The sequence below is a fragment of the Daphnia carinata genome, chromosome 6 (genome assembly GCF_022539665.2).
Source record: "Daphnia carinata strain CSIRO-1 chromosome 6, CSIRO_AGI_Dcar_HiC_V3, whole genome shotgun sequence".
Taxonomy (NCBI): Eukaryota; Metazoa; Arthropoda; class Branchiopoda; order Diplostraca; family Daphniidae; genus Daphnia; species Daphnia carinata.
Genome location: NC_081336.1, coordinates 9,031,751 through 9,055,275, shown reverse-complemented (window position 1 = coordinate 9,055,275; position 23,525 = coordinate 9,031,751). Strand labels below are relative to the sequence as shown.

Here is a 23,525-nt window from a genome sequence, read left to right as displayed (position 1 = left end):
TAGATAGAAGACAGAGATCTGGTGGTCCTATGATGAGATCTTAAATTTAAAAACAGCAATGATAGTCAGTTAAGCACACTTAAAATACCAAGAAGTAATACCTCTGTGGCCCACATCTTTGTATACATGAGCTGATCAAGTAGATATGACGTGAATACTGCTGAACTATAATGGTTAGTTGAAGGCAGCACAAACTAAGAGAAATATGCTACACTTTTCAGTCCGCAACTGACAGGAGTTGAAACAGCCAAAGGGTTTTAGAATTAAGCGGTGGAATTCCAAATAATTTCTCACATTGTCTCTGGCTTCAGTTTCTTTCCAGTTATAGTTTAAGTGCTTCATGAAAATTATAAGATCAGTTTATTTTGTAATAAAAGCCAAAATTTGAATACAATACCTCTCAGTAAGTCACAAACTAGCGTAATGGTAAGCAACTGCCAAGGTGGCAAAGGTTTTTTTTTTTTATTTCATCAGCTTGTTAGGGAGCCGATAGCAAAGGATGACCTATTCAATGAAAAACAATGGGTTTGGAATATTTCGCTTAAAATAATGAAAATACTGGATCGTTATAACAAACCTTTATGTTTCAGCAGAATTTTCCTTTGATACCCAAACTTAATGAATATTTCAAACACGATTTTTCACTCGTTACTCGTAATGGCACAACCATGGTCTACTCAACGGCAATACCTTCTGCGCCTAAAACTAGTACCCGAAATAGAAATCCACTTTCCACAGCGTCACTCCACCCATTCCAATTATCTTGACTTTTGTCACTGATTGGCAATGTGGGAGAGATACTACCGTCGTAGCACTTCCAACAGAATTCCACTTCCCACTGCATTTTCCCACTTTATTCCATTCTGTATTAGTTACCAACAGTGGAAAGTGGAGCTCAATTTCGGGTACTAGAGCCTTCTGGCAATTTCGTTTTAGGTGCAGGAGGTATTGCGCGTTGAGTGGCCGTTACTTTAGTAGGCCATGCCTCAAATCGAAATAACAGAAATATTTTAAGTGTCACGTCTGGTTTAAGAATATAATGGTAAAAAAGAGCAATTATGTCAAACGTAGCTGAATGGTAGAGCATTGGCATGACAACGCAAAAGTCGAGGGTTTAAATCGTAAGCGGACAAAGCAGATATACTTGTTAAAATTTTTTAAATTATGTAATGGTTAAATTTAATAATTGGACTAATTGTTACTGGAAAAAATTTTGCCAGAAAAAAAACGCCAGAAAATATTTTGCCGGAATAGAAAAAATTTTGAAATGAAATTTGTTCGAATGATTTTATTGTGAATTTTCCCGTAATTACATAAAACATAGTCAGAGACCACAACATAGTAATACATTTTTCACACAGATGTCTCTACTTCTCAGTTACCCAACTTTCGTTAAGATGGGAGCACTGCACAATAGAATTAATTTTTTTGCATTTAAAGTAGCTAGTTATACAATTCTTGCGAAGATGGCTCCTCAGTCCACATAGGGCGCATTTTGGCATCTACTTTTAGTTCAACTTTTGTAGTGAATTTGTATTTTTGCGTCAATTGCCCGGTAGATGGTTCAACTAGGCGACCGTTTTGGCGACAACGCCAGTAGGAGGTTCAACTGAAACAGTTGAGCTTTTTCAACGGTGGTCCAGACCACCATTGACCTTCAACTGAACTGCAACTCCACCCCTTTCTCAGCTGTAGCGATGAACTTCCATTTTGGCGTCAACTTTGACGAAAAATTGAACTAAAAAGGTTCAACAAAAGGTTGACGCCAAAATGCGCCCATAGTAAAGCACTTTTCCTAAAGATGGCTCTAATATTCCCATGGTATGACAATATCCGGGTAAATAACTCGGCTTTCTCAATATCTATTTTTGTACGGTTCCACCAATCTTACAACATCGCAATTTACGTATAAATAGCTCCACCATCCACACAATATAGCAATTATTGTAAATACATTTACATAACCCACATCGCTATACATACACTTGCCAGCTACGAATCAGTTAACTCGCAACAGTTTGTCCTCACCTACACAAAACAGTCGATGTGAACGTATTCGAAATGCAATAAACATCAACTAGATACACAAACACCTCAGATTTCAATTACAAAAGCCACGCAATAGTCGCTTCCGCAAGCAGGCATCCATTAAATAGGGCTAAACCTCTTTCGATTGAAACCTGAACTTAGCTTGAAATGATTTAATTGAAAAATCTTTCTTTATCAATAGTTCAGGATCTCTCTGTCACGGCGGGAACGGGATAGTTCACATTGCTTAACTACTCGACATTCAACATATTCTTCGTGGCTCTCTTGACTCTTAATTTTGATGACACTTGATTTGTTATCCGGTACATTAGCCATCGCATATTCATAATTCACAACTGGTAGCTGCGATTCGGTTCTGTCGAATGCAACCCTTGTCTGTTCCGGTAGAAAGAACACGAAATGAAAAATGCCAACGCCGATGAGAGCTCCCACATGTGGCCCGATCAAGAAAATCCAGAACCAATTGTAGCCGCGGAAGCTGTAAAGTATTAACTAAATAAGAAAAATCATTGAAACAATTTAGAATGAAGAATTACCTAAACACACGAGGTCCCCATCCTCCGAAATATGTTACTAGTCGGGGAGCCAGATCACGAGCCTTTTGAATGAAAAGACATAAATAATAGAACAAGTTCATCCGATGAACGTCACTAGTATGGATCTTTCCAATAAAACGAAAATTGAAGGCAAGTGACCTACTGGATTTAGAGCGTAGCCTCCATTCGATCCGTAAGCCACGCCCATGGCCAACAACGTAAAACCAATGTAAAGCGGCTGTAAGAAGCTCGGCACCTTTGAATATTTAGCATTGGTCACCACGCAAATAATCAGCATGAAGATCATTGTACATAAAGTCTATTAAGAGATTAGAAGTTTGAACTTTCCATGTATAAATTATCGATTCATTTGCGGCAACTCTACCTCTTCTACTAAGCCAGTAACTACTGACGAATACGGAGTCGGATAGTTGGCAAAAATGGCCGCTGAGCCTGGCTCAGGTTCAGACGAATTCGCGTTAATTCGAAACTTTCCGTCTCGTTTTCCAAGGAGGATGGCTTCTACGGGAAGCAAAGTACGTCAGCGTATAGCTGTTAGTAAATCAAAAATAGATCTAATGAAAATTTACTGCTACCGTAATAAACGCCGAGGACACTGCCAGACGCTACCAGCGCACCAAAATACTGGGCTAACCAATACACGGGTAGCCTTCGCCAAGGGAAATCTTTAGCCACGGCCAGAGCCAGCATTACGGCCGGGTTCAAGTGACCACCTATAGACCAACAATTTGGCTTTCGTCTGTAAAAGAGACAATCAAACGTCTTACGCTCATTACCTGATGCTTCAGCCGAAATGAGGATTCCCAACGAACAACCCAACGCCCAGCCCCAGTTAATGGTGAAATAATCACCCTTTTCACCATTGGTCAATTGAGACTGGGCTACACTACCGATGCCAATAACCTTGACAAAGCGAGAGGATTTCAGTATTATTAGTATGCAACATGGTAGATGGTAAGGAGCATTATACACAACTTACAACAAGTATGTATGTGCCAATAAACTCAGCTAAAGCGGCGCGAACAAGCGTGCTGGAGACACAACAATTAGTACGCACTTGCTTGTCTCCTATGATCTGCATTGTAAAGAACACGTCAACTTCACTGCCGTTCCTGTTATACCTTCTACTCGGCAGTATCAAGTAATATGAACCGTCCTATCCAAAAAGCCTAGAGCGAAAAAAGATACGCACAATAAATAAACAATGAAAGTATCATGCAAAATAAGCAACTAAAACAAGACATAAAAAAGAAGACATTTAACTGATTTTGATTTGTCATGATTTCATAACGAAAAGTTTTCGACACTTGAAAATCAAGCTCAAAACAGATGTACAAGCTTACGGTTAAAGACGAAGATGGAGAAAACCAGAGCTGGACAAGGAGCGCAGACCTGGATCTCTGAAGTTGTCCCAAGTAATCTAGACGAAAACAGTCGAAATCAAGTAAATATATACCAAAAAAGCGTGCAAGTTTTCCCATAGTGTTGTTCAATATGTTACAACATCCACCATCTACTAACTCCCCCCCCCCCCCCCCCCCAAAAAAAAAAAAAAAAAAAAAAAAAAAAAAAAAAAAACCTTTAAAAGCAGAATAGTTTAGTATCAGTCACGGACCGTGCGTACGTGTCAACCAATAATATTGTGACATTCCGGACACGACTACTCTTCATGAAAGGAATCCCCTTGACAACGAGATAGTTCCTTTCGATGACCAACAGCGAACCAATAAGACGACAAACCTTTTCAAAATTAGTCAACGACATTGATTACCGAGAATGTATACGCGAGGGTCAGCGACCATGAATAGGAGAGGCTTATTTAGTGTAAAATCATCTCGAATGTAAGAACACTCAAGACAATTGGTTCGCGTTACGGTAACTTGCTTGACGACGACCTTTGCACGAACGTGGCGTTAGATAATGCGATGGAGGATCTTCCCGTTCTTAAGACACGATCGTGACGTCCGCAAAATTGCAAAATATTTGCCCACTGGTTATTCAATTCGCGCTCGTTGATCTTTTTTCGTTACAAATTTTTTTATTAGATTCACTGGAACGAATCATTTTTCCAAATTATCCGCTATATTGATTACCATAAATGACTTGCAACTTTCTTTTACGAGACAAACGCCGCAATACCAATAGAAAACTGCATCACTTTACCAACAGCGCAAGAACAGGAAAAGTTACGGTAAAATCCTTTTGTCGGACCATCGTCTAACTAGCAAACTAGACTTGGATTGTTTTCAAGCCCGAAAATGCTTTTGCCTAACGTAAAGATTAAAACTAACCGATGCAACATGTTAAACACTTCCAAACAACTAGCAATGGAATACAAGGCGACAATGAATATGTTTGAAGCATTCTTCAATACGGTTCGAATGATTGCATGAGATCTCAATTTCAGAGAAGTTTGAAGAAAGTTTTCCCTTACAAGACAATTGAATACGGAGGCTGGGGAAAGAAAATCAGGCAAATAGGAAGCTGAATGCCTAATTTGTAGCATGTTTTAAAAGGAATAGTTGTGTGTCAGCAAAGATAGGAAACGGCGTCTGCCAAAAACCTGAGCACTACAACAATATGGAATTGGATGCAAATACGACGCAAGGTTCACGTGAAGAGCAGTTTTTACATCATGCTGTCACAAAACAGTTGACATTCGAAAAGAACATTCAAGAGCTTGGCTACCAATGCTTTTCAAACCCCACCGTAGCAGCTCGCAACTGTAAAAACACAATTGCAGTCTTATTAAACAATCCTACCATACAACTGTGATTATGGCACCTCCATCTAGACACCTGGAGCATTCAGGCGAAGCCAATAAACGCTATCCCTTAATTGCTTTTTGCCCTACTACCTGTTAGGAGAAAAGGGTGGCATACCTGACGGTGATCCAATGGGAAACGGAAACGATCGATTATCAGTTAAGAAAAGTTAAGTGCAGGATACCTATAAATTACAACGAATCTCCTATGACTGAAATGCACATGAAGGCTACGATGTGTTGGTATCTCGTCTTGTTTAACTGAAAAGATGAATCGCTTTTATAACTCTTTGCATGTGGGTGTGCTGGTTGCGGCCTGTTGGTCGGCGTACGTAATCGGCCGAATCGACTTTCGAGCTACAATTGCAACAATTCAGGGAAAACTATGCAAACAAATTTCATTTAGTTAAATTGTAGTCATTTTACTTACTGTAATTAGGTTCGGTTCAGATTAAATGCAGCAATTGCTGGCTGAAAAAGTCCGAAGACTAGAGGCTTTAGAACGCGAAAATGTATGTCCATCTACTGCGAATTTTTAAGACAAGTGATTAGTGTTCAACTGACAGGCGAAAAGCAAGAAAATTTGAGGGGCTCAAGTGACTCGACTGGGAGCGAAAACTCGTCGCATGGAAATCGCAACTAACTGCCCTGCAAAACATAAAAATTATGGAACAAGCTCTGAAATCGCCACGCCAGGTATGGTCACGAAGAGAGTGAAACGCAATTGAAAGCTTATCTAACGGTACAATTTGCCTAGCATCAAGACAGATACTGTGCCAAAAGAATGGCAAAGAAGCCTTACTGCAAAAAAAAAAATGCTCCGAGGGATAAACTATTCTTACGCAATGACTCATCATTAAACCAAATTTAATCCACTCCCCCCCCCCCCAAAAAAAGAGTGTTAAATAAAGCAGATCGAGAGGAACCTAAAACATCTCCCAAAATAATTCCTTAAAATTGCAAGCTGTACTAACGCCAGCGAAATCAGTCGGCTGGAACAACACGTCGTAACGCAACAATAACGAAATAGCTCAAGATCGTGTGAACGTCCGAGCGAAATAAATAAAAAAAATGGCTGGGCTGTAACTAATACGATGCGAGAATTTCGTTTCACGTTTTACCGCCTCGTCCGCAAACCCACCAAACAAAATAAACATATTTACCTGGCAAACTTGGAATTCACGAAAGATGCAGAGCTTAATTTCCATTGTCAGTGCAAGGTTCGGCTGTCCATAAAAAAAAAAGAAAAGAAATGATGACGAAACAGCAAGAAAATGAAATGAGGAAAAGTAAAGGCAATCTAACCTTGACATTGAAAAAAAATGAATGGAAGGTTTTCGGGGTCGTCTAGTGGGCGCCACGGAAGGCGAGGAAAAAAAAAATCACTTTTCGTGTGCCCGCCAAGAAGAAAAAAAAGAGGTCGTGGCTGTTCTGTCGTTATCCTCAATGCGAAATCCATAAAAAACGGCTAGACGGATTCTAAAATTAGAAAAAGAAATACAAAAAATCTATTAAAATATGAAATGAATTAGCCGTAGGCCAAACAACACCTACACGCTCGATGCAATTAGCAAAGGGGCTGAAGTCCCGTTCTGCAGGTCGAACCGGAACGCCAAATAACGTCAATGTGGTATCCTCAGCTACGGTACCATCAGAGCTCGAGATGCGCAAAAAAAAAAAAAAAAAATCTGCATTTGCAAATGGCCGATGGCAAGTGCAACTCCACTTTCGCTGCAATAGGACACACACACACACACACACACACACAAAGGAGAGCTCTGGTCATGTAACGGTAAACACTACATTGCACGTTCCCAAGGATGAGCAACACAACAAAGCAAGGCACATGTACGTATATAAAGACCGACTGCTTTTCCTGGACTTTCGTTAATTAACAAGAAGAATTCAATTCGATAACACTGGGCCAACCGCACGTTGACACACACACACACAACACAAGGAAAAATGAAGGTTTTGGTAAGTTGGCCATTGTTCGTCACTTTTTTTTCTGGCGTATCAAGTACTACATTACCAGCACAACAATTGGCAATAATGGCATCAAAAGGAAGGTTTTTTACGTCATTCAAACAGGTAATGGTGGCCATCATGCTGGTGCTGGCCTGCGCCGTCTCTACTCAGCTGCCAGACGGATGGAACTACAATCTGTTTATCACATTTTTCTCTCTCGTTCGTGCCCTACCCTTGGGGCTCGAGCAGCACACAAAAACACTCGCAACATGCCCAGGAGTCAAACGAAAGGAAACGCAAGAGCATCAACCACCCACCACCACCCCTATTTCTTCTAATTCATCAACAAACGATGTTGTTGTCCGTTGAAAGACCAACATCTAATTAGAAACTGATTTCAGCGATTGGCTACGCGTTTTAAAGCCAGCCTTACTCCGATTCGAAATGTGATTTTCACGGCGATTTCACCTGCCCCACATCCTACTGCCATCTTTCAAATTTTTTTTTTTAAAGAAATTGAATCAGGCTTTTAAAAAAAGTGCAGTGATTGTGTTACCGTGGCAAAAGTTGGTCGCCATTGGCCAAACATAATTCGGGAACGTCTCCCTTCACACTTGCATAGTCTTAGAATTGTTTAAATTTCAATTACCGGTGTTCCTAAATCTATTCAATTATTTGATGTTGCGGATGTGCAACTGAAATGGAATCGCCATCAAAAGGACTTGTGTCACAGAAGTCTACCTTTAATTTAATGTCGTCATTGGATGGATGACACCCGTCCTCATCCATCCGTCATTCCTATTTCTGTTTCGTCACATAAAAGTCCTTAAATGAAAGTATTTTCTGCCACATATCTGTCGTTATTTCTACAGTGCAATCTTATGACTGGCGATAAGAAAATTTAATAAACTAGATTTTATATCAAGCCTTAAATCCCACGAACTTCCGACATCCATTAGATTCCGGTTTTAATAGAAGCATGGAATTGACGGTAAGACACACAGCACAACGAAGTAATGCAAGATGAAGATGGATTGTCTTACCTGCAAACCGACGTACAATCAAAAGTTTTGTCCTTGGCCAGTCAGACATGGATTACAGCACCAGACGTCCTTCGTTTGACGAGGCGCCCGGATTCATCTCATCGCTATTCTTGTTGCTGTAGATTTCACTCACGACCCTAGAACATGAAATTGGGATCAGTGTTATTGTGGCATGTAAGTAGGGAAGGGCCGTGTCGGTTTTTAAGCATGAAATACTGTCTAGATTTACTCAATTAATCGGTAATGCGTCTCACGTCGTCTGTTTCAAGTGAACTTCACTGAAAAGAGCTCCTCCATCTCTTCATATACATTCCATCCATTTCCAAGACAATTCACTCAATTCCATTCCACTTCACATGGACAACACCTGTGCAAAATAGTCGGTCAGTTAGTCATTATCAATCGATAAACGACGCAGCCAATTATTACGACCGATTATTAACGCAACATTCGCTCAAGTTGAAATAGATTCACTTAGAGGTGTACTGACTAGACAGGTCCAGCTACCAATTGCCCGCTTCTCTGCCGCCATAGTCGTAATTGAGGCGGTACTGGCTTGTTGATCGACTTGCGTGAAGGCTAGTCTGACTGTAGACCAACAACTTAAAAAACAGCAAGACAACTGCGTACCATCAATTAGTTCCATTCACTTGTAGAAATTGATTTAATATGCGACAGTAACTTGCTATTCGGCAACCAGTAGATGGATTTAAAGGATTACTTGCCGTTAAGGATAAACGACTGGGCCCCATGTAACAGGCAAACGTTCTGTATGAATCTTTTCAATTGCAGATAGAGAAACACAAAATGCTTAAAACTCAATTGGTTAAAAAAAAAAAAAAAAATTGTACGCAATCTCGACGAGAGATGGCGATCATAACTATCCATCCTTTTACGAACTTGTAGCTATCTATCTACCTTCTTCCCTTCCCTATTCACCTTTGCATACAAAAAACCACCAATATAAACATGCTACTGCTTTACCCCAATTGGACCGGCAGATGCAAATACTGCTATAACACCGTTATTACAGTTTCAGCTACGAAAATTAGGATAGCGGTAGAACAACTCACGCGTTATCCCATGAGCGCAATTCAGAATTAAATACTTTAAAAGCCTTACTTGAGTTGCACAGTACGAGGCTGTATGACGAAGACATCCAAGGTAGGATGTAGTAGGTTCTCATAATGGGTCAGAGAACCGTGGCGCAAGAACCAATCGCACTTTGTCCGTTTGAATTCATCCATTTACGATGTGGGAAAGTTCATGTCAATATAATGAATCAATAGAACCAACTGAGGGACAAAACGGAATCCGATTTTCCTGCAGAACGACATTTAGATTTTACAAGCAATTTTTTAAACCCTCATTTCTTGCTTGATTACTGTCGATAATGTTGGTTGTCCTATTCATCCAATACGTTCACGAAATGGCGGCGATTGGGCATACAGAATTGTACAAGTCATCGCAGGCGAATTTAACTACTAGCATCGGCTCGCCTTAGATCAGTTCGATACTAGATTCGATACACCAGGAATGAATCGAAACTATTAGTTGAAATTTAAAGGTTAAATGATTAAAATCAAATATTCTACAACCTTTTGTTTGTAAGACCTTCTGAGAAAAAGGGCGACTGCGATGATGGCAACAATAAAGATGACCACAACGACGGCAGCTGTAATTTCTCAGCCCAGCCTATGCACTGCAATGCTAAATTATTTTTCTTTTAATCCTTGCCAAGTAATGAATTAACATATTTACGTCTTGTCAGCCCTAGCGTAGTCGTTTACGTACAAGCTGTACGTCCACCTTCAGTTGAGTTGATTCCACGATATTTCATCCGTCATTGGATTGAGGGGAATCGAAAGAAGGATTGACCTTTGAGTTCATGAAATTCCTCATCAATACACATGAGGCAAGTTAGCTTCGACGTACAGTTAGCAGTTATGCGTTCGTCTTTTGACTTTCGGCTGTTTCTGTACAAGGGCAACTTCAATGAAATCTTGAATCACATTAAATTTTCAAAATGCTCTAAAAAAATACAAAGATGGTAAAATGGAGAATTAAAGTTCTCAAAAGCCAACCTATTAAGATATCCATTTTACCTTAGAATGAGATTTTACTTCAGAAATGTTAAGCTATCTAATTTTGCCTAGAAACGGTTGGTAAGAGATGAGGAATACATGAAGGATTGAACAGATGTTCAATGGCCTTTGCAGTAGTTGCTTGCTGTTTAGCTGCCTTCGATGTGCAAAGGACAGGACTGGTAGAAGCAGACTAAGACAAAAATAAAGGTAATGAATAACATAAATAATTTAAGAATACGTAGACCTTTCATACAGCAAAATTCTGTAACACATCCCAAAAGTTGCCAAGGTAAGAACTGAATGAAAATCAACTAAACAACGGAAAATGCAAAAACTAAGATACCTTGATCCAATTCACATAAACTGTGAAAAATAGGAGCTGTTTAAAACTAAAGGCCTTTTCAGATCCTTTTTCTTCCTTGTTAACTGTGAAGGAAGCAAAAGGACATGTGGTCAATTCACGCATGGTTATAGATCTGCCTACTGCTGACCCATACAAGATATCTGTCATAAATGATACATACCAGATGATCACTATAAGGCGCAACAAATTAATAGCCAAAACTCAAATACCTTGCAGTAAAGCGATTGCGTAACTCATAATAAATGATTCTTGCAATGACTAAAGACTTGAATCAAGTACCCATCTTAAGCGTGGTACACACGAATTCTGCTGTAACGACGTCAGCCATGTTGAATGTTCTTTTTTTTCTGCCCTTTCCGGTAACAACCACCTACAATGGCGCCAAATTGCACCAAATGAAATAAATCAAAAATTTGGTAATTAAAATTTTTATATTTAAAAGTATTAAATGAAAATAACAAGAATTAAAATTAATTACATTACCAGAGTTTTGGAAAAGATGCTGCCCAAACTTGTCCCTTTTTTCGCCGTAGGAGACAGAAACCATTCTTCAGGGTTAGGGGTCAGGCATAACTCATCCCATTTTGTTCTGACATGCTGACAGTGCCCTCTAAGGACAAATAATTCGAAGCATTAAATTTTACAACCTGCGGGCCTTTCTCTAACTTGCATTCACGGTTATTTGGCCCAACATTCATGGCCCAGTGTTGGGCCTTTCGAACTTTTGAATTACAACAAGAACGATAACGGCCAACATGTCGATTTCAACATTAAAGATAACCTCGGTCTGATCGTCAAAATTAGTATTAATTGTAATTTAGTTTCAAAGTGTCTTTAAGAGCTCATAGCTTCTGCTACTGTCGAACAATGAAGGTGTCCGCACAGGTGTACTATAGCTCTTCAGATTCTGAAGACGCGAATGGTTCTGTCGCATGGTCCTGGAAACAAATCACGATGAACCTGGAAAAAGAATGTCCCGATTCTTCCTCAATAGCGTTGCTAATCTTCAAAACGGTAGACTTTGGCTCACCTAGAAAACGTACTATAATTCCCATTCAACTAAAACATGGGCAATACGAAAGGTATAATAACCCACGCAGTACAGATAAGCAATAATTAGCGCACTTGATTTTACTTTACCCTGTTGTGTTGGTGGCCAACAACCACACTTTTCTGCCCAAGTTCATCATACAAATCCATTCCTGTATTATAGCTTTAAAATCCACATCAGTTTCATTTCGAGATCAAATTGTTAGCACGAAAAACCTGGCAAAGCGGTAACTAATCTCACAACTGGTTCGGGATCACAGCTGCTAATGGTCCACCAGAGACTGGTATGGAATGGAACCATTCGAGAGCCACTGGTCGTTTGCTGTTGTTGAACACAACAAGGGCTGGATGCAGGATACGCATTCTTAGCTGTTTTAGTGATGTATTTAACATGCCTGTTGATCATTCCAAATCGATTCTTAGCCTGTGATGCATCTCACGGACGAAAAGGAACCTGAAGTAATACATAACAAAAAACCAAAATAAATAACCAAAAAACAAGGACCTTCATTTATAGTAAAGAGCCAAGAGTGGCAAATGTTATTTTCAAGAATTAAAGCCATAAGTACAGTAACATATTTGTTCATTGGCTTTGTAAAACATACTTTACTGATAAATGTGAAAGTCGGCTGATCGTTATTTTACGGCTGATAATGATTATCATACTCGTCGTTCAAGATTAGACGATATCAACTCAAGGCGTTGGTCATTTGCTAACTTGCACTAAAAAAAGGCAACCACTTCAGCGTCGTTTCAGAAACTTGAACACAACTTTCTGCTTAACGCATTTCAAACATATGGAAGAAAAGAAAATCACGTTCGAACGCAGTGCTCTTTTGGGACAAGGTGGTTTTAGCTCTGTTTATAAAGGGGAATTGAATGGCAGTCCAGTCGCAGTAAAAAGAGTTCTCCTACAGCAATCCAATGGAAACGAAGCAAAATTTATGCTCGAGTTAGATCATCCGAATATCGTCAAACTTTTACGTTGTGAAATTGATGACGACTTTAGGAAAGTACTGATTTTTTATGACCAACAGCAAAACGAATGGCATAACGCAGTTTTTTTTCTTCTTACGGTATCACAGGACCTATGCCATGGAATTGTGCGACGCCACTTTGGATCAACTTTTCCTGAAGTCGGATGATCCCAAAAAATACTTCGGACGTATGCCACGTCCAATCGAAATGTTCGATCAACTAGCTACTGGCCTGGCATACATCCATTCAAAGCAAGTCACTCATCGCGATATTAAACCGAATAATGTTCTAATTAAGCGACGTCCTGGTCAAGATGAAGAGGCAATCATCAAATGGGCAGATTTTGGATTGTCCAAAAAGGTTACTGAAAGGGGATCGTACACTTTGACTACAATAAGAGGAACCAGAAACTGGTACGCCCCGGAGGTGTTACGCTTACTCTTGAACAACAATCAAAATAAAGGGGATGAAGAGGCAGAAAAGAAAAGAGGCACTGTCAAGAGCGATGTGTTTGTCCTAAGCCTCGTCTTTGGGTACATTTTCTTGATGGGAAAACATCTTTTCGGATTAAGTGAGAAAGAAATTGACAACAACATAATAGGAAAAGATCCGGTGAATATGAAGAGTAGTCTAAATTTTACTTCCATACCATTTTACTCTTCTATTAATGATCACTTGGTTTCTTAATTCTAGATATTGATGGCGAATTACGAAAATTTTATGCGAATGACTTACTAAGGAAAATGTTGGAAAATGATCCACAAAAAAGAGTGAATTCGGCAGAAGTCGTCCAACAACTGGAATCCATCAAGAATAAAGTAACATTTTTATTATTTTTTGCAAATTATGAAGTAACAACTCAAACAATCTTCATTTTCTCTAATGCAGTTGACTGAAAAAGAAGAAGAATTTCGTAAACTTTGTGCTCGTGACTCTTCGCCTGATCTATTACGAAGAATCAACGACTTCATTCGCCTTGGAATCGATGTGACTGCAAAAGGCAATATTGGACAGAATGCGCTCCATTCCTTGTGTGAATCAAATTCAAGCCCAAATTTAATGGACGCCATTCAACTCTTAATCCAACAGGGAATCGATGTGAATGCAAAGAACCTTTATGGATGGAATGCGCTCCATTATTTGTGTGGATCAAATCCAAGCCCAAATTTAATTGACACCATACAACTGTTAATCCAACTGGGAATCGATGTGAATGCAAAGGACTGTTTTGGACAGAATGCGCTCCATTATTTGTGTAGATGGAATTCAAGCCCAAATTTAATTGACGCCGTTCAACCCTTAATCCAACAGGGAAATTGTGTCATATCCTACGGCCATGATGCACGAATTTATTTACGCGGTAATAATAGTATTACCAACAAGGACGAAATCTTAAAACTACTCGACGAAGCACTTCTTTGAATCAACAATTCGTTTATACGCAATTCAATGCGCTTTCACAACGAAAAATAAGGCGACTGTCTCATATTCTGTATTCTTTTATCTTTTACCGCTACAAATTCAAATTTCCCACTTTATTAGCTGATTTACATAGGCTGAACAACTTCACTTCGAAAAATACAATAATGACTGTATCGCCGTTGAGTGTTATCATTTCATTATCCCTTTAGCCAAGTTGGTTGCAACTCATTCGACGATTTAAAAATTCTATGTGGGCATTTAGCAAACGACTTGAAAATAAAAAAAAGTATCAAGGGATTAAAACCCAGTAGTTCATTTATTATCAATTCAACAAGCTTCTGTTTTCATCGAAAGACAATTTCTATCCCGAACGATGAAAATCTATTCAATTTCGAATGCTCAATAAAACAGCGATAAATGCGAAAAACATAAAAAAAAAGTCAAATCAGGGCCCGTTGTAAATCTATTGATGTTACAAATGTAAGCGAAGAGAACAGCGCCGTGATTATCCCTTGTTAATATGCGTAAAAGAGGAAATAATTTAATATTCAATCATGTGCAGATGTGAAATATTAAGAATCGGTGTTTCCATTAAACAAGTTTTCTTCATCAAAAAGGACAAGCAAAAAAACCGCTTTGCTCGTGAGAGCTAACTAGGAGCGTTAAACAATTCAACTAGTCAAATTAAAACAGAAAAATTGAACGTAAAAACAGTACGGCTATCAAACTTGACAATTGAGCGACAATCAAATCTGTTCTTGCCAGCTGTTTTGTAATTTAGCCAAAACTGATTAAAACAGATCAAGATTGTTTTAATCTTGATCTGTTTTAATCAGTTTTGGCTGTGTACGATGCGGATTTAGCAAATTGACCAAATTGCGTAGTTCACATGACAGTACAGCCATGTAAAAATTGAAGTATTTTGATGATTTTTTAAAACCCTTAAATTACATGACTGACAATGTCTGTCCATTTGTTTTTAGCCAAATCGTCTGCTTGTATACATTTGATCTAACGATTTTTAAACGAGCAGACATCTGCCGAGAAAATGCCACTTTTCCTGGTGTGACCTTCAAAAGTTTGGGGAAACAAAAAGCGAAAAATCAAGTGAAGTCGGTAAGAAAATGAGATAGTTCTTCAAACAATTCTGCCAAGCCACTAAATGATTGGCATAACAGCTAATCCTTACCCATTTCTAACCAAAACACAGAGCGCTTGCATTGAAGACCTATTCGACCAATACAATATCAACAATACAATAGCTCTATGACGACAACGAAGCAGAAATGGCGCCCAAAATGGCCAGAAAAGAATGCACTGAAAGGCAATGCCGACGATTTAAGAGCGAAAAAAAGGTGCATACAACGCATTCTTAAACTGCATCATTTTCAAGGATCTCTTGAAAATTAATGTAAGGAAAAAAACCTAAACGGTTGCAATTTGAAAACATCACTGCCAAACGATTTGGAGAGAGCAGGGAGGGAGGAGGAGGGAATTCAGGTTCTTCTGAAAAGTATGAACGCGATGACGCATGCAAAACGAAAGAAACACATAACGAAAAACTGACCTGGAAATGAATTAAGAGAACTTCTACCGCTATGAATTGCATTCGAATGCAGCACAGCCATCGATGAACTATCAGGTTTCCATTGGGCAATTAGGACATGGCTGCTTCATTCCCGTCAATGGCGCCAAATGACTCTCCATCAGCTGACCACGTTGCCATGGCCGATTTTCATTTTCACTCTAGTCAGTCATTAGCTAAGTGATGCACTACGTGAATACAAGCCAGTCTACAAACACAATTTGTCCAGATGGTCCACTGCCTCAAGTTCCGCTTGACACATCTGATTTGAACATTTAATTGATGCAGCCAAATGTGGAGTCATCAACACTTGACTTTTTACAAAATGCAAACGGAAAGTGAGACGAGTAGAAAACGACGTGTAACACGTCCTTCGTGGATGTCAATTGAATTGGCGATGATGAAACTGGTGAGTTAGTGAGCGCAATTTAGCGCTTTTTTACATCCCCCCCCCACCCTCCAGTTCCTAGACAGCATTGCCAACTCACAACGAACAAAATAAAACAGTTATTCTAAAAAAATGGCAATCGAAATATGAAATGTTTCCTATTATGGTCCATTCCTCGTTTCCATATTGAATTTTACATTGGGAATTGCATTTGAATTGTATTTAAATGTTTGGATCAGATTTTGCAGCTGATGGTTGTAGAAGATATCAACAATAACAGCGTTGCACTGGCCAAGCCAATGACACTTAACAGAGTTTTGTATTGAGAAGAATTGTTTACTAGGAAATATAGGGTAAAAAAAAAGAATTGAAAGAAGAATTATAGAATTGTGCACAGGTGTGTAGGTCTTTCTATTCTGGCGACGCAATTGGTCCCGTCACGTCGATCGGAATAATGATGATTACATTCGACGCTTCGCTGCTGGGATAACATTTGGGTGTTCCAACGAGTCTGTTGTAAGTGTTCATCTCGATGTATAGTAGCAAAGTTACTCGAAATTTCCAAACGTAGGATTAACTATGAAGTAAGAAAAATAGGAAAGTCTAATCGATTATCAATCGATCGTGTAATTTTTGTTACCCACTTATTGGTTTGGCGGCAATCAAACAATTGCCTAGGGCTTCCATTCCTGCTGGAATGACGTCAGCTTTGTAGACAACAACACTCGTTATTACGACCAACAGCCAAATTCTTCCTTACTTTCCCAGGAGGCTAAAGGTAAATGCTAAGCTATTAATGGTATCGTTGACCTCAAACATACACTTGATGGAATCTAAAAACGTGGCCTACACCAACTACTCGAGACGCCTGAGTGGTCAACTTGCACATCCTGAGTCCTGATACCAGACTGTAGTGGCAGTAGTGTCGATGTCTGCCATTACGCGCCAAGCCGTCATTTGTTTATTTATTTATTTATCTATTTATTTATTTATTTATTGTTATTACAAATACTTAATTATCAATAACTTTTTGTTTACTTTTATAGCGTCAAAAGCTGTAAGCTTCAAAGGCTATAAGGGCTGAGTAAGGGTATAGAACAAACAACGATTCTGTGCCTCATTGAACTACTCAGCTTAACTAGCATTCAGATTTCAAATGTACAATTTTCAGGCTTTGAAACAAATTGTGAGATGAACTTACTGTTCTTGAATCTGCAGTTACACTGTTTTTGTATTTGCAGGACATGAACTTCACTCACATTTTGTCATTTTATCCAAAACATGCTCATTATTAGCTCCTTTTCACGGGAGTAGTAATATTCTTCTTTATTACATTCTGTATGTTTATAGACTCCCTCGTATGCTAACACCCTAGGCACCTGAGACAGAAAAGTGCTGCCATTAGTGGAAAGCACAGAGAATCAACCAAATGATGTTTCAAAAGATAGTGGATGACATGCATCTTCTCGGCTGTGTTACATTCATCATCAACCTTATGCATTAAAGTTAATCTGAATGATAATTTCAAAGCAGTCTGGTTACAGATAAGGCAGCCCAGCACCAATCAGAGGATATTTCACCAAGCAGCTTGCATAAATCCATGATGACAGGTTCAAATTCAGTCATAATTTTTAATATCCTCACATTGTTTCTCAACTAATGTCATTGGTATTCAGGTGGATTTGATCACAATGATCTTATTGGGAGAAGTGCATCTAGTTCAGTGTTTCTTCGTACATTTGAACATAAAAAGTTGATTCAGAAGAACTATAAGCTAATCAATGGCAGTGTTACCAATTTCGTCAACAAACAGGCGTTTCTGATACAGGAACATTTTGCTTGTGGAGCGCCTCTTTGAACAGCCCCTTTCCGAATTCGAATGTCTCTAAAAATAACAGAAGACCCGGAATACATCCATTCCAAGAACTCAATTAAGCGAGGTATTAATCTTACAAATATCCTCCTTTCGCTGCAATGTGCTGGCCAAAACATGAATTGATAACCATCGAACTACATGCGGGTAATGGTAAAGTTTCTTGGCATTTCTGTATCGTTTGTTGCTTAACAATGTTTCAAAAAGTTGCAGCTCGCCAACTTTGTTAAACTGTGAATTTTGACGAGCGCATTTCTTCGTGATACGACCCGTTTGTTGATTGATCGTCATCATCAGTAATCTCTAACAAGGTAAGGAAGCTGATCTTATTTAGTAACCCCCACTGCCCGCGAACAAACTCAAATCAAGTCACTCGGTGCAGGAGGGGGCACAAAGCACAAAGAATCACGCAATAAACTGGTGACCAGCGTTGTGTTCTCTTTGCTAGTCTTTGCAATTTTTAGTGTTGGATCGTCTTCAAAAAAGGACTGAAATCCACCGGAGTCCATCGAGATAACGTTATCTTCTATTGGCATTATCTGCCAAGATAAAAGTCTTTAGCCTCGACAAAAGTGGTAACATTTTATTTAAAGCAAGACTTCAAATCAAGGCAGTGAAATCATTTTACATTCCATTTAGGGGTTTCCTCCTTATTGGTTAAAAAAAACTGTCCGATACTTTGCGAAATGGCATCAGAAAAAAAGAAGAATGATGGGCCAGGCTCTGGTCACAATGAGGACGTCAGCGTATCGAGCAACACCTCAGCGTCAACGGCTAAAAAGGGAAACAGAACGAAAAAGGTACCTGATGCAACTCACGGTTTGAAATTTGAATCAAAGTTGTTGGCGTTGTTTTGCATCCGAGCACTCGGGGCCGGTTACAGATTTGAATTGGCCAAGGAAAGGGAAGACCTGGGCGGTAAATTTGACGACTTGATTTTCCGATATCAAGTCCCAGACGAAACACCTGAAGGTAAACTTTGGCGCTATCGCTACCTGCAGGCCAAACACAAACAAAACGAGAAGGAGAAGATAAAGGCGATTCACCTCCTCCAAGACGATGGCGATTTCAGCTTACCAAAATATGTCTCTTCGTTCTGCATGATAAGAAGGAGAGCCGAAGACATTCACGACTGCATCATTTGCACCAATATCGGTGTTGATTCGAATGATGTCACGAAGAATGGGATCGAGTTGGAGTCGATTAATGACCAACCTGAAGACATTTTAAAGTTCGGTCCACAACAAAAGACAGTTTGTTATCAACTGAAGTTCACTGAAGAATTTCGAAGAAAAGCGGCAAACGATTGGTCGTCAGACTTAGATCGTCTTGCCAAACAGTTGCAAGTCTGCGTGCAAGAAAAAAAAACAACTGATGTAAGAACCGGAATCTTTAGCAGCTATCACGTTGCTTTAATCAAGGAAAGCGTCATTGATTTGAAAACGAAAAAATTCCATCAAGACTTTGTAAACGAAGTTGAAAGGCTGTCCGATGGAGCTAAAGAACTACGTCAAGTTCTCTGCGAACGGGTGGGAAATGACGATTGGAAAAACTGGACATTCAAATTGAATAACACATTCGGAAAAAGGGAAACGGGTGCTGAAACGGAAAATCGGCTACCGTTAAAAATCGAGGACGCAGACCTTGATGCATTCCTTGACAAATTCGTGTTTGTGGGGAACATGCCAAACGAAGAGCAATTTGAAAAGATTTTACAAACTGAAGATGTGAGCAAGTACTACCCTGAGAAAGATTGCTCCCAGCAAACGATCCGCTTGATGAAAGAAATACCGGATGCTTTACAGGAGGCAATGGAAAGGGGCGTTTGGCTAACTTCAAAAGAAGCCAAGGAGATTTTATTAAATGGTGTTACAAAGATGTCAAAAGAGTACCAGACACAATTAGAAAAGGATGTGGGGTTTAACGAAGGCGCCAAGCTAGACATGGCCAAAAAACTAAACAAATTGTTGAACAGTAGCAACACGATTGAGCGCATTACCACATCATCACCGAGACATACGGCCGTCAAGGTTATTACGGCCTTTCCTATACTGGAACGGGAACACAAGGCATCAATTAGTCACCTGGTGATATCATCTAGGCAATTACAATTTAAGGAAGACGCGGAGAGATGGAACAATGTATTTCAATTACCGAATGATTCTGGGCATTTTCTCCTAATCGTTTGCGATGATGGCGAGCAGCCGCTACAAGACGATCCTTTTGCAAAACTATTTCTAGGTGATGAAGGGAAGGCAAAAAGGAATAAGGTGATGGTTATCAGTCGCAAGAAAGCTGCAATCGCCTATCATGTCAGCGATGAAATCGAGTACACGCAACTGGATGAACCCTTCAAGCAACAGATGCTGTCGAAAATAGTTTCATTCCAAGGGGAGAATGAAACTGTTGGGCGTTTAGTTGGAACCAAACCGGAACAGCTCCTTTCCAGTCATTTCTTAGAAGAGCTTCTACGTCCTGAAGGACGACAAATCATCATTCCATCGTTCGATTCAACCCGTTTCGAGAAATCCCTTTACATCAAAAGACGAATGAAATTTGCATTTAACGAACATTTCATCGCCGAACTAGCCAACAGTTTGCATTGTACTGTGGAAAAACTAAACGGGGAATGCAAAATCAGTTCGCAGGGTCAAATCGAGTGGTTGGTCGATGGCGAGCGTCGCGAAAAAATTTGGAAAAACATAACCCAAATGAACGACCAAACGTCAGGTAAAATTGAAGAAGACAGTCATTTGATTCAGCTTGACGAGGAGCCGACTGAGCAGCCGGTTGTCATCATATGCGGCGTGGCTGGAACAGGCAAATCGACTCTCCTCTCGCACTACTACTATGAAATAAAGAGAAAGAAACCTGACTGTTGGGTTATCAAATTGAATTTAGTTGAACATTCTGACGCCATATTGAAACTCGATAGAACCAGACCTGATTTGATTGGATTTCTCATCAATGATCTTCACGTTGTCGACAGTAAATGCTCGTTTTCTCGCTCGTTGTTAAATCACCGGTTCGAGACGGGCGCGCAGGTCGTTTTCATGTTTGATGGCTACGATGAAATCGATAAATATTGCCAAGAAATTGCGGTTCAAATGATGAAATCAATTCAAAAGAAGGGCATTCAACAATACGTCACTACCCGTTTCCACATGGCCCACCATTTGCAATACGAATTATGTCAATTGGCTTATTATTTGGAAAACTTTGACGTAAAAGACCAAATCAATTACCTGACCAGCTATTGGACAAAAGAATCGCCACCGCCAAAAGATGGACCCATCAAGGATTTTTCCGTTGCGCTGGTGAAACGGGTGTCAGAGACTCTAAAAGACGAAGAAAGAGCCTTCATCGGAATTCCTTTACAGTGCAGAATTCTCGCTGAATGCTACCAGCAAAATGTTAACGACGTTGTACGAAGCAATGCTGAAAATGAAGTAACTCAACAATCTGGTCAATTGGTATCCCAAAAACTGTTGGATTTACTTGACGATCAGAAATTCGATTTAGTTAGTCTGTACAGCAAATTGATGGAAACAAAACGCAACATCTTTCTACAAGAGAAAAGCAAAACCTGCTCCAATATGAATAAGGATGCTTCTATTAAAAACTACGATAAGAAAATCGAGTCTCATTTAACGAAATTGGCAGTGGAAACCATCATCACAGAAACAAATATCCTTGAAGTGTTTTGTCCAACGAAATCTTCGCACGAATCCAGTTATGATGTGGCTCGAAAAGAAGAGAGCCTTGCTATCATTTGTCTGAATTTTGGCTTAACGTTTTCGAATGGAGATGGAATGCGACCTAAATTCTTGCATCGGACGTTTGCCGAGTATTTTGTCGCCAAATATCTTTACGAAGGATTTCATCCCGATGACGATCGTCACAACAAACTGCTGGAAAATGAATCCATTCGAAAATTCATTCTGAATAACATCTTGGCAACAGAGCAATACGACGGAGTTCAAGTGTTTTTCGATTGCATGGTGAAGACTTTGGTCAATAAGGATCAAGAATGGCGTAACAAAATTGATAATCGTCAATTACCTGATCGATTTAAGAAATTGGCTGAAAATCTGTTTTCGCGGCTTTTGTTCTTCATTCCGCCACGATCGGTATCTTTGCTCGGCAAAGTGGGTTACGGACATAATCTTACTAATGCGTTCCATTTTTCACTTTCAAATGGGAAAGGCAATATATTCCTATTGTTGTGTGACTGTCTCGATGCCAGATTTCATAGACGTCAAGTCCAATGGGCTCTCTACTTGACTGTGGGGAAGTGTCACTCGTTCATTTCGGCCATCTTTTTAAGCGAAAGCAAGCTCTTCAAACGATTGATCAATTATTTTGACATCGAGCCACACAAACCCTCTACGTGCAGTGTTATAGAGCAACTTATAGATGCTATGTCCCCTCGTTATTCTCTTCGCATGGAAAAAAACTCTTGCTGGAACCGAGACGGGCATCAGCAAACGATGGATGACTTACTTCAGTTTTTGGAAAACCATCACGTTGCTTTCGACCAATATTTAATTGAAATAAAGGATTTTGGAATCAAACGAATTTTGAAACATTTGATTAACCATGACAACTATATTAGTCATCTGCGAAGATTTATAAAGCTTTTGTTCGAATCGAAAGCGTATTCGGACGATTCGAAGTTAGCCAATTTGCTAACGGAAGTTTTCTGGTCTAAAAAACAACATATGACTGGGCGAATTGCCAAAACGCTAAATATTTTACACGGATTAGGACAATCTTCTCTTATCGTTCAACGTTACGGCGGAGTTTTATCAATGGAGCCGGAAGCATTTCAGAAGATTTACCAACCGTGTCGACCAGAAAAAGAGGACGCCATCCCGACGGACTTCGACACCCTATTGGAAAGTGATGACTATGGCATGACTCTTCTTCATCGAGCAGCGTTCTACGGTGACGTCGACATAGTCGAGCAAATATTAGCAAGATTTCGTCAGCTAGAAGACGACGATGCAGCTTTAGAAGCAGTGCACCAGGTGGTGCTTGATGGCTTCACTCCGTTTTACTTAGCCGCTGTTAAAAATCACGAGCAAGTCTGTTCCAAACTATTGGCCTTTGTCAAAGACATTTTTCCCGACGCACTTGAGCACGATTTAACTGAGCTATACCCATCCGGTTACACATTCATTCACCGGTCACTTGATCCCGCCCTGAAATCGCAAAACGCAGAAATGTTTCAACTGATATTGAAGGCCGTCAAGAAAGAATTAGGGCATGATTATTTACTTGACATGTTAATAACCAAACCTAAGCTACCACCGAATTCTCAAGCTTATCGAGCAGTAGAATCATTTAGGAAGTACAATTCCTGGATGATTACTGGTATGCCGTGGTTTTCCATTT

The 23,525-nt window shown here is 39.6% G+C and overlaps 2 protein-coding genes across 2 annotated transcripts; one reads left to right on the top strand and one right to left on the bottom strand.

Moving 5' to 3' along the window:
- Positions 1–2,223: 2,223 nt before the first annotated feature.
- LOC130699656 (aquaporin-9-like) lies at positions 2,224–3,691 on the bottom strand. The gene is made up of 7 exons (XM_057521869.2): positions 3,586–3,691; positions 3,383–3,509; positions 3,182–3,319; positions 2,971–3,107; positions 2,749–2,904; positions 2,586–2,647; positions 2,224–2,527 (listed from the first exon to the last, which is right to left on the bottom strand). Exons 1-7 carry the CDS (start codon positions 3,685–3,687, stop codon positions 2,224–2,226), a joined length of 1,026 nt encoding a protein of 341 aa, XP_057377852.1. The 5' UTR covers positions 3,688–3,691.
- Positions 3,692–12,643: 8,952 nt separating this feature from the next.
- Positions 12,644–14,460, top strand: LOC130699687 (death-associated protein kinase 1-like). The gene is made up of 3 exons (XM_059495980.1): positions 12,644–13,485; positions 13,554–13,678; positions 13,749–14,460. The coding sequence occupies exons 1-3, from the start codon at positions 12,909–12,911 to the stop codon at positions 14,280–14,282; spliced, it is 1,236 nt and encodes a 411-aa protein (XP_059351963.1). The 5' UTR covers positions 12,644–12,908; the 3' UTR covers positions 14,283–14,460.
- The last annotated feature ends 9,065 nt before the right edge of the window (positions 14,461–23,525 follow it).

Coding starts and splice junctions, on each gene's coding strand:
- LOC130699687 (XM_059495980.1), top strand. CDS start 12,909: ATGACCAACAGCAAAACGAATGGCATAACGCAGTTTTTTTTCTTCTTA. Junction 13,486..13,553: donor AGATCCGGTGAATATGAAGA/GTAGTCTAAATT, acceptor TCTTAATTCTAG/ATATTGATGGCGAATTACGA. Junction 13,679..13,748: donor TGGAATCCATCAAGAATAAA/GTAACATTTTTA, acceptor TCTCTAATGCAG/TTGACTGAAAAAGAAGAAGA.
- LOC130699656 (XM_057521869.2), bottom strand. CDS start 3,687: ATGCAGATCATAGGAGACAAGCAAGTGCGTACTAATTGTTGTGTCTCC. Junction 2,648..2,748: donor GAGGCTACGCTCTAAATCCA/GTAGGTCACTTG, acceptor TTCATTCAAAAG/GCTCGTGATCTGGCTCCCCG. Junction 2,528..2,585: donor TGGGGACCTCGTGTGTTTAG/GTAATTCTTCAT, acceptor AATACTTTACAG/CTTCCGCGGCTACAATTGGT.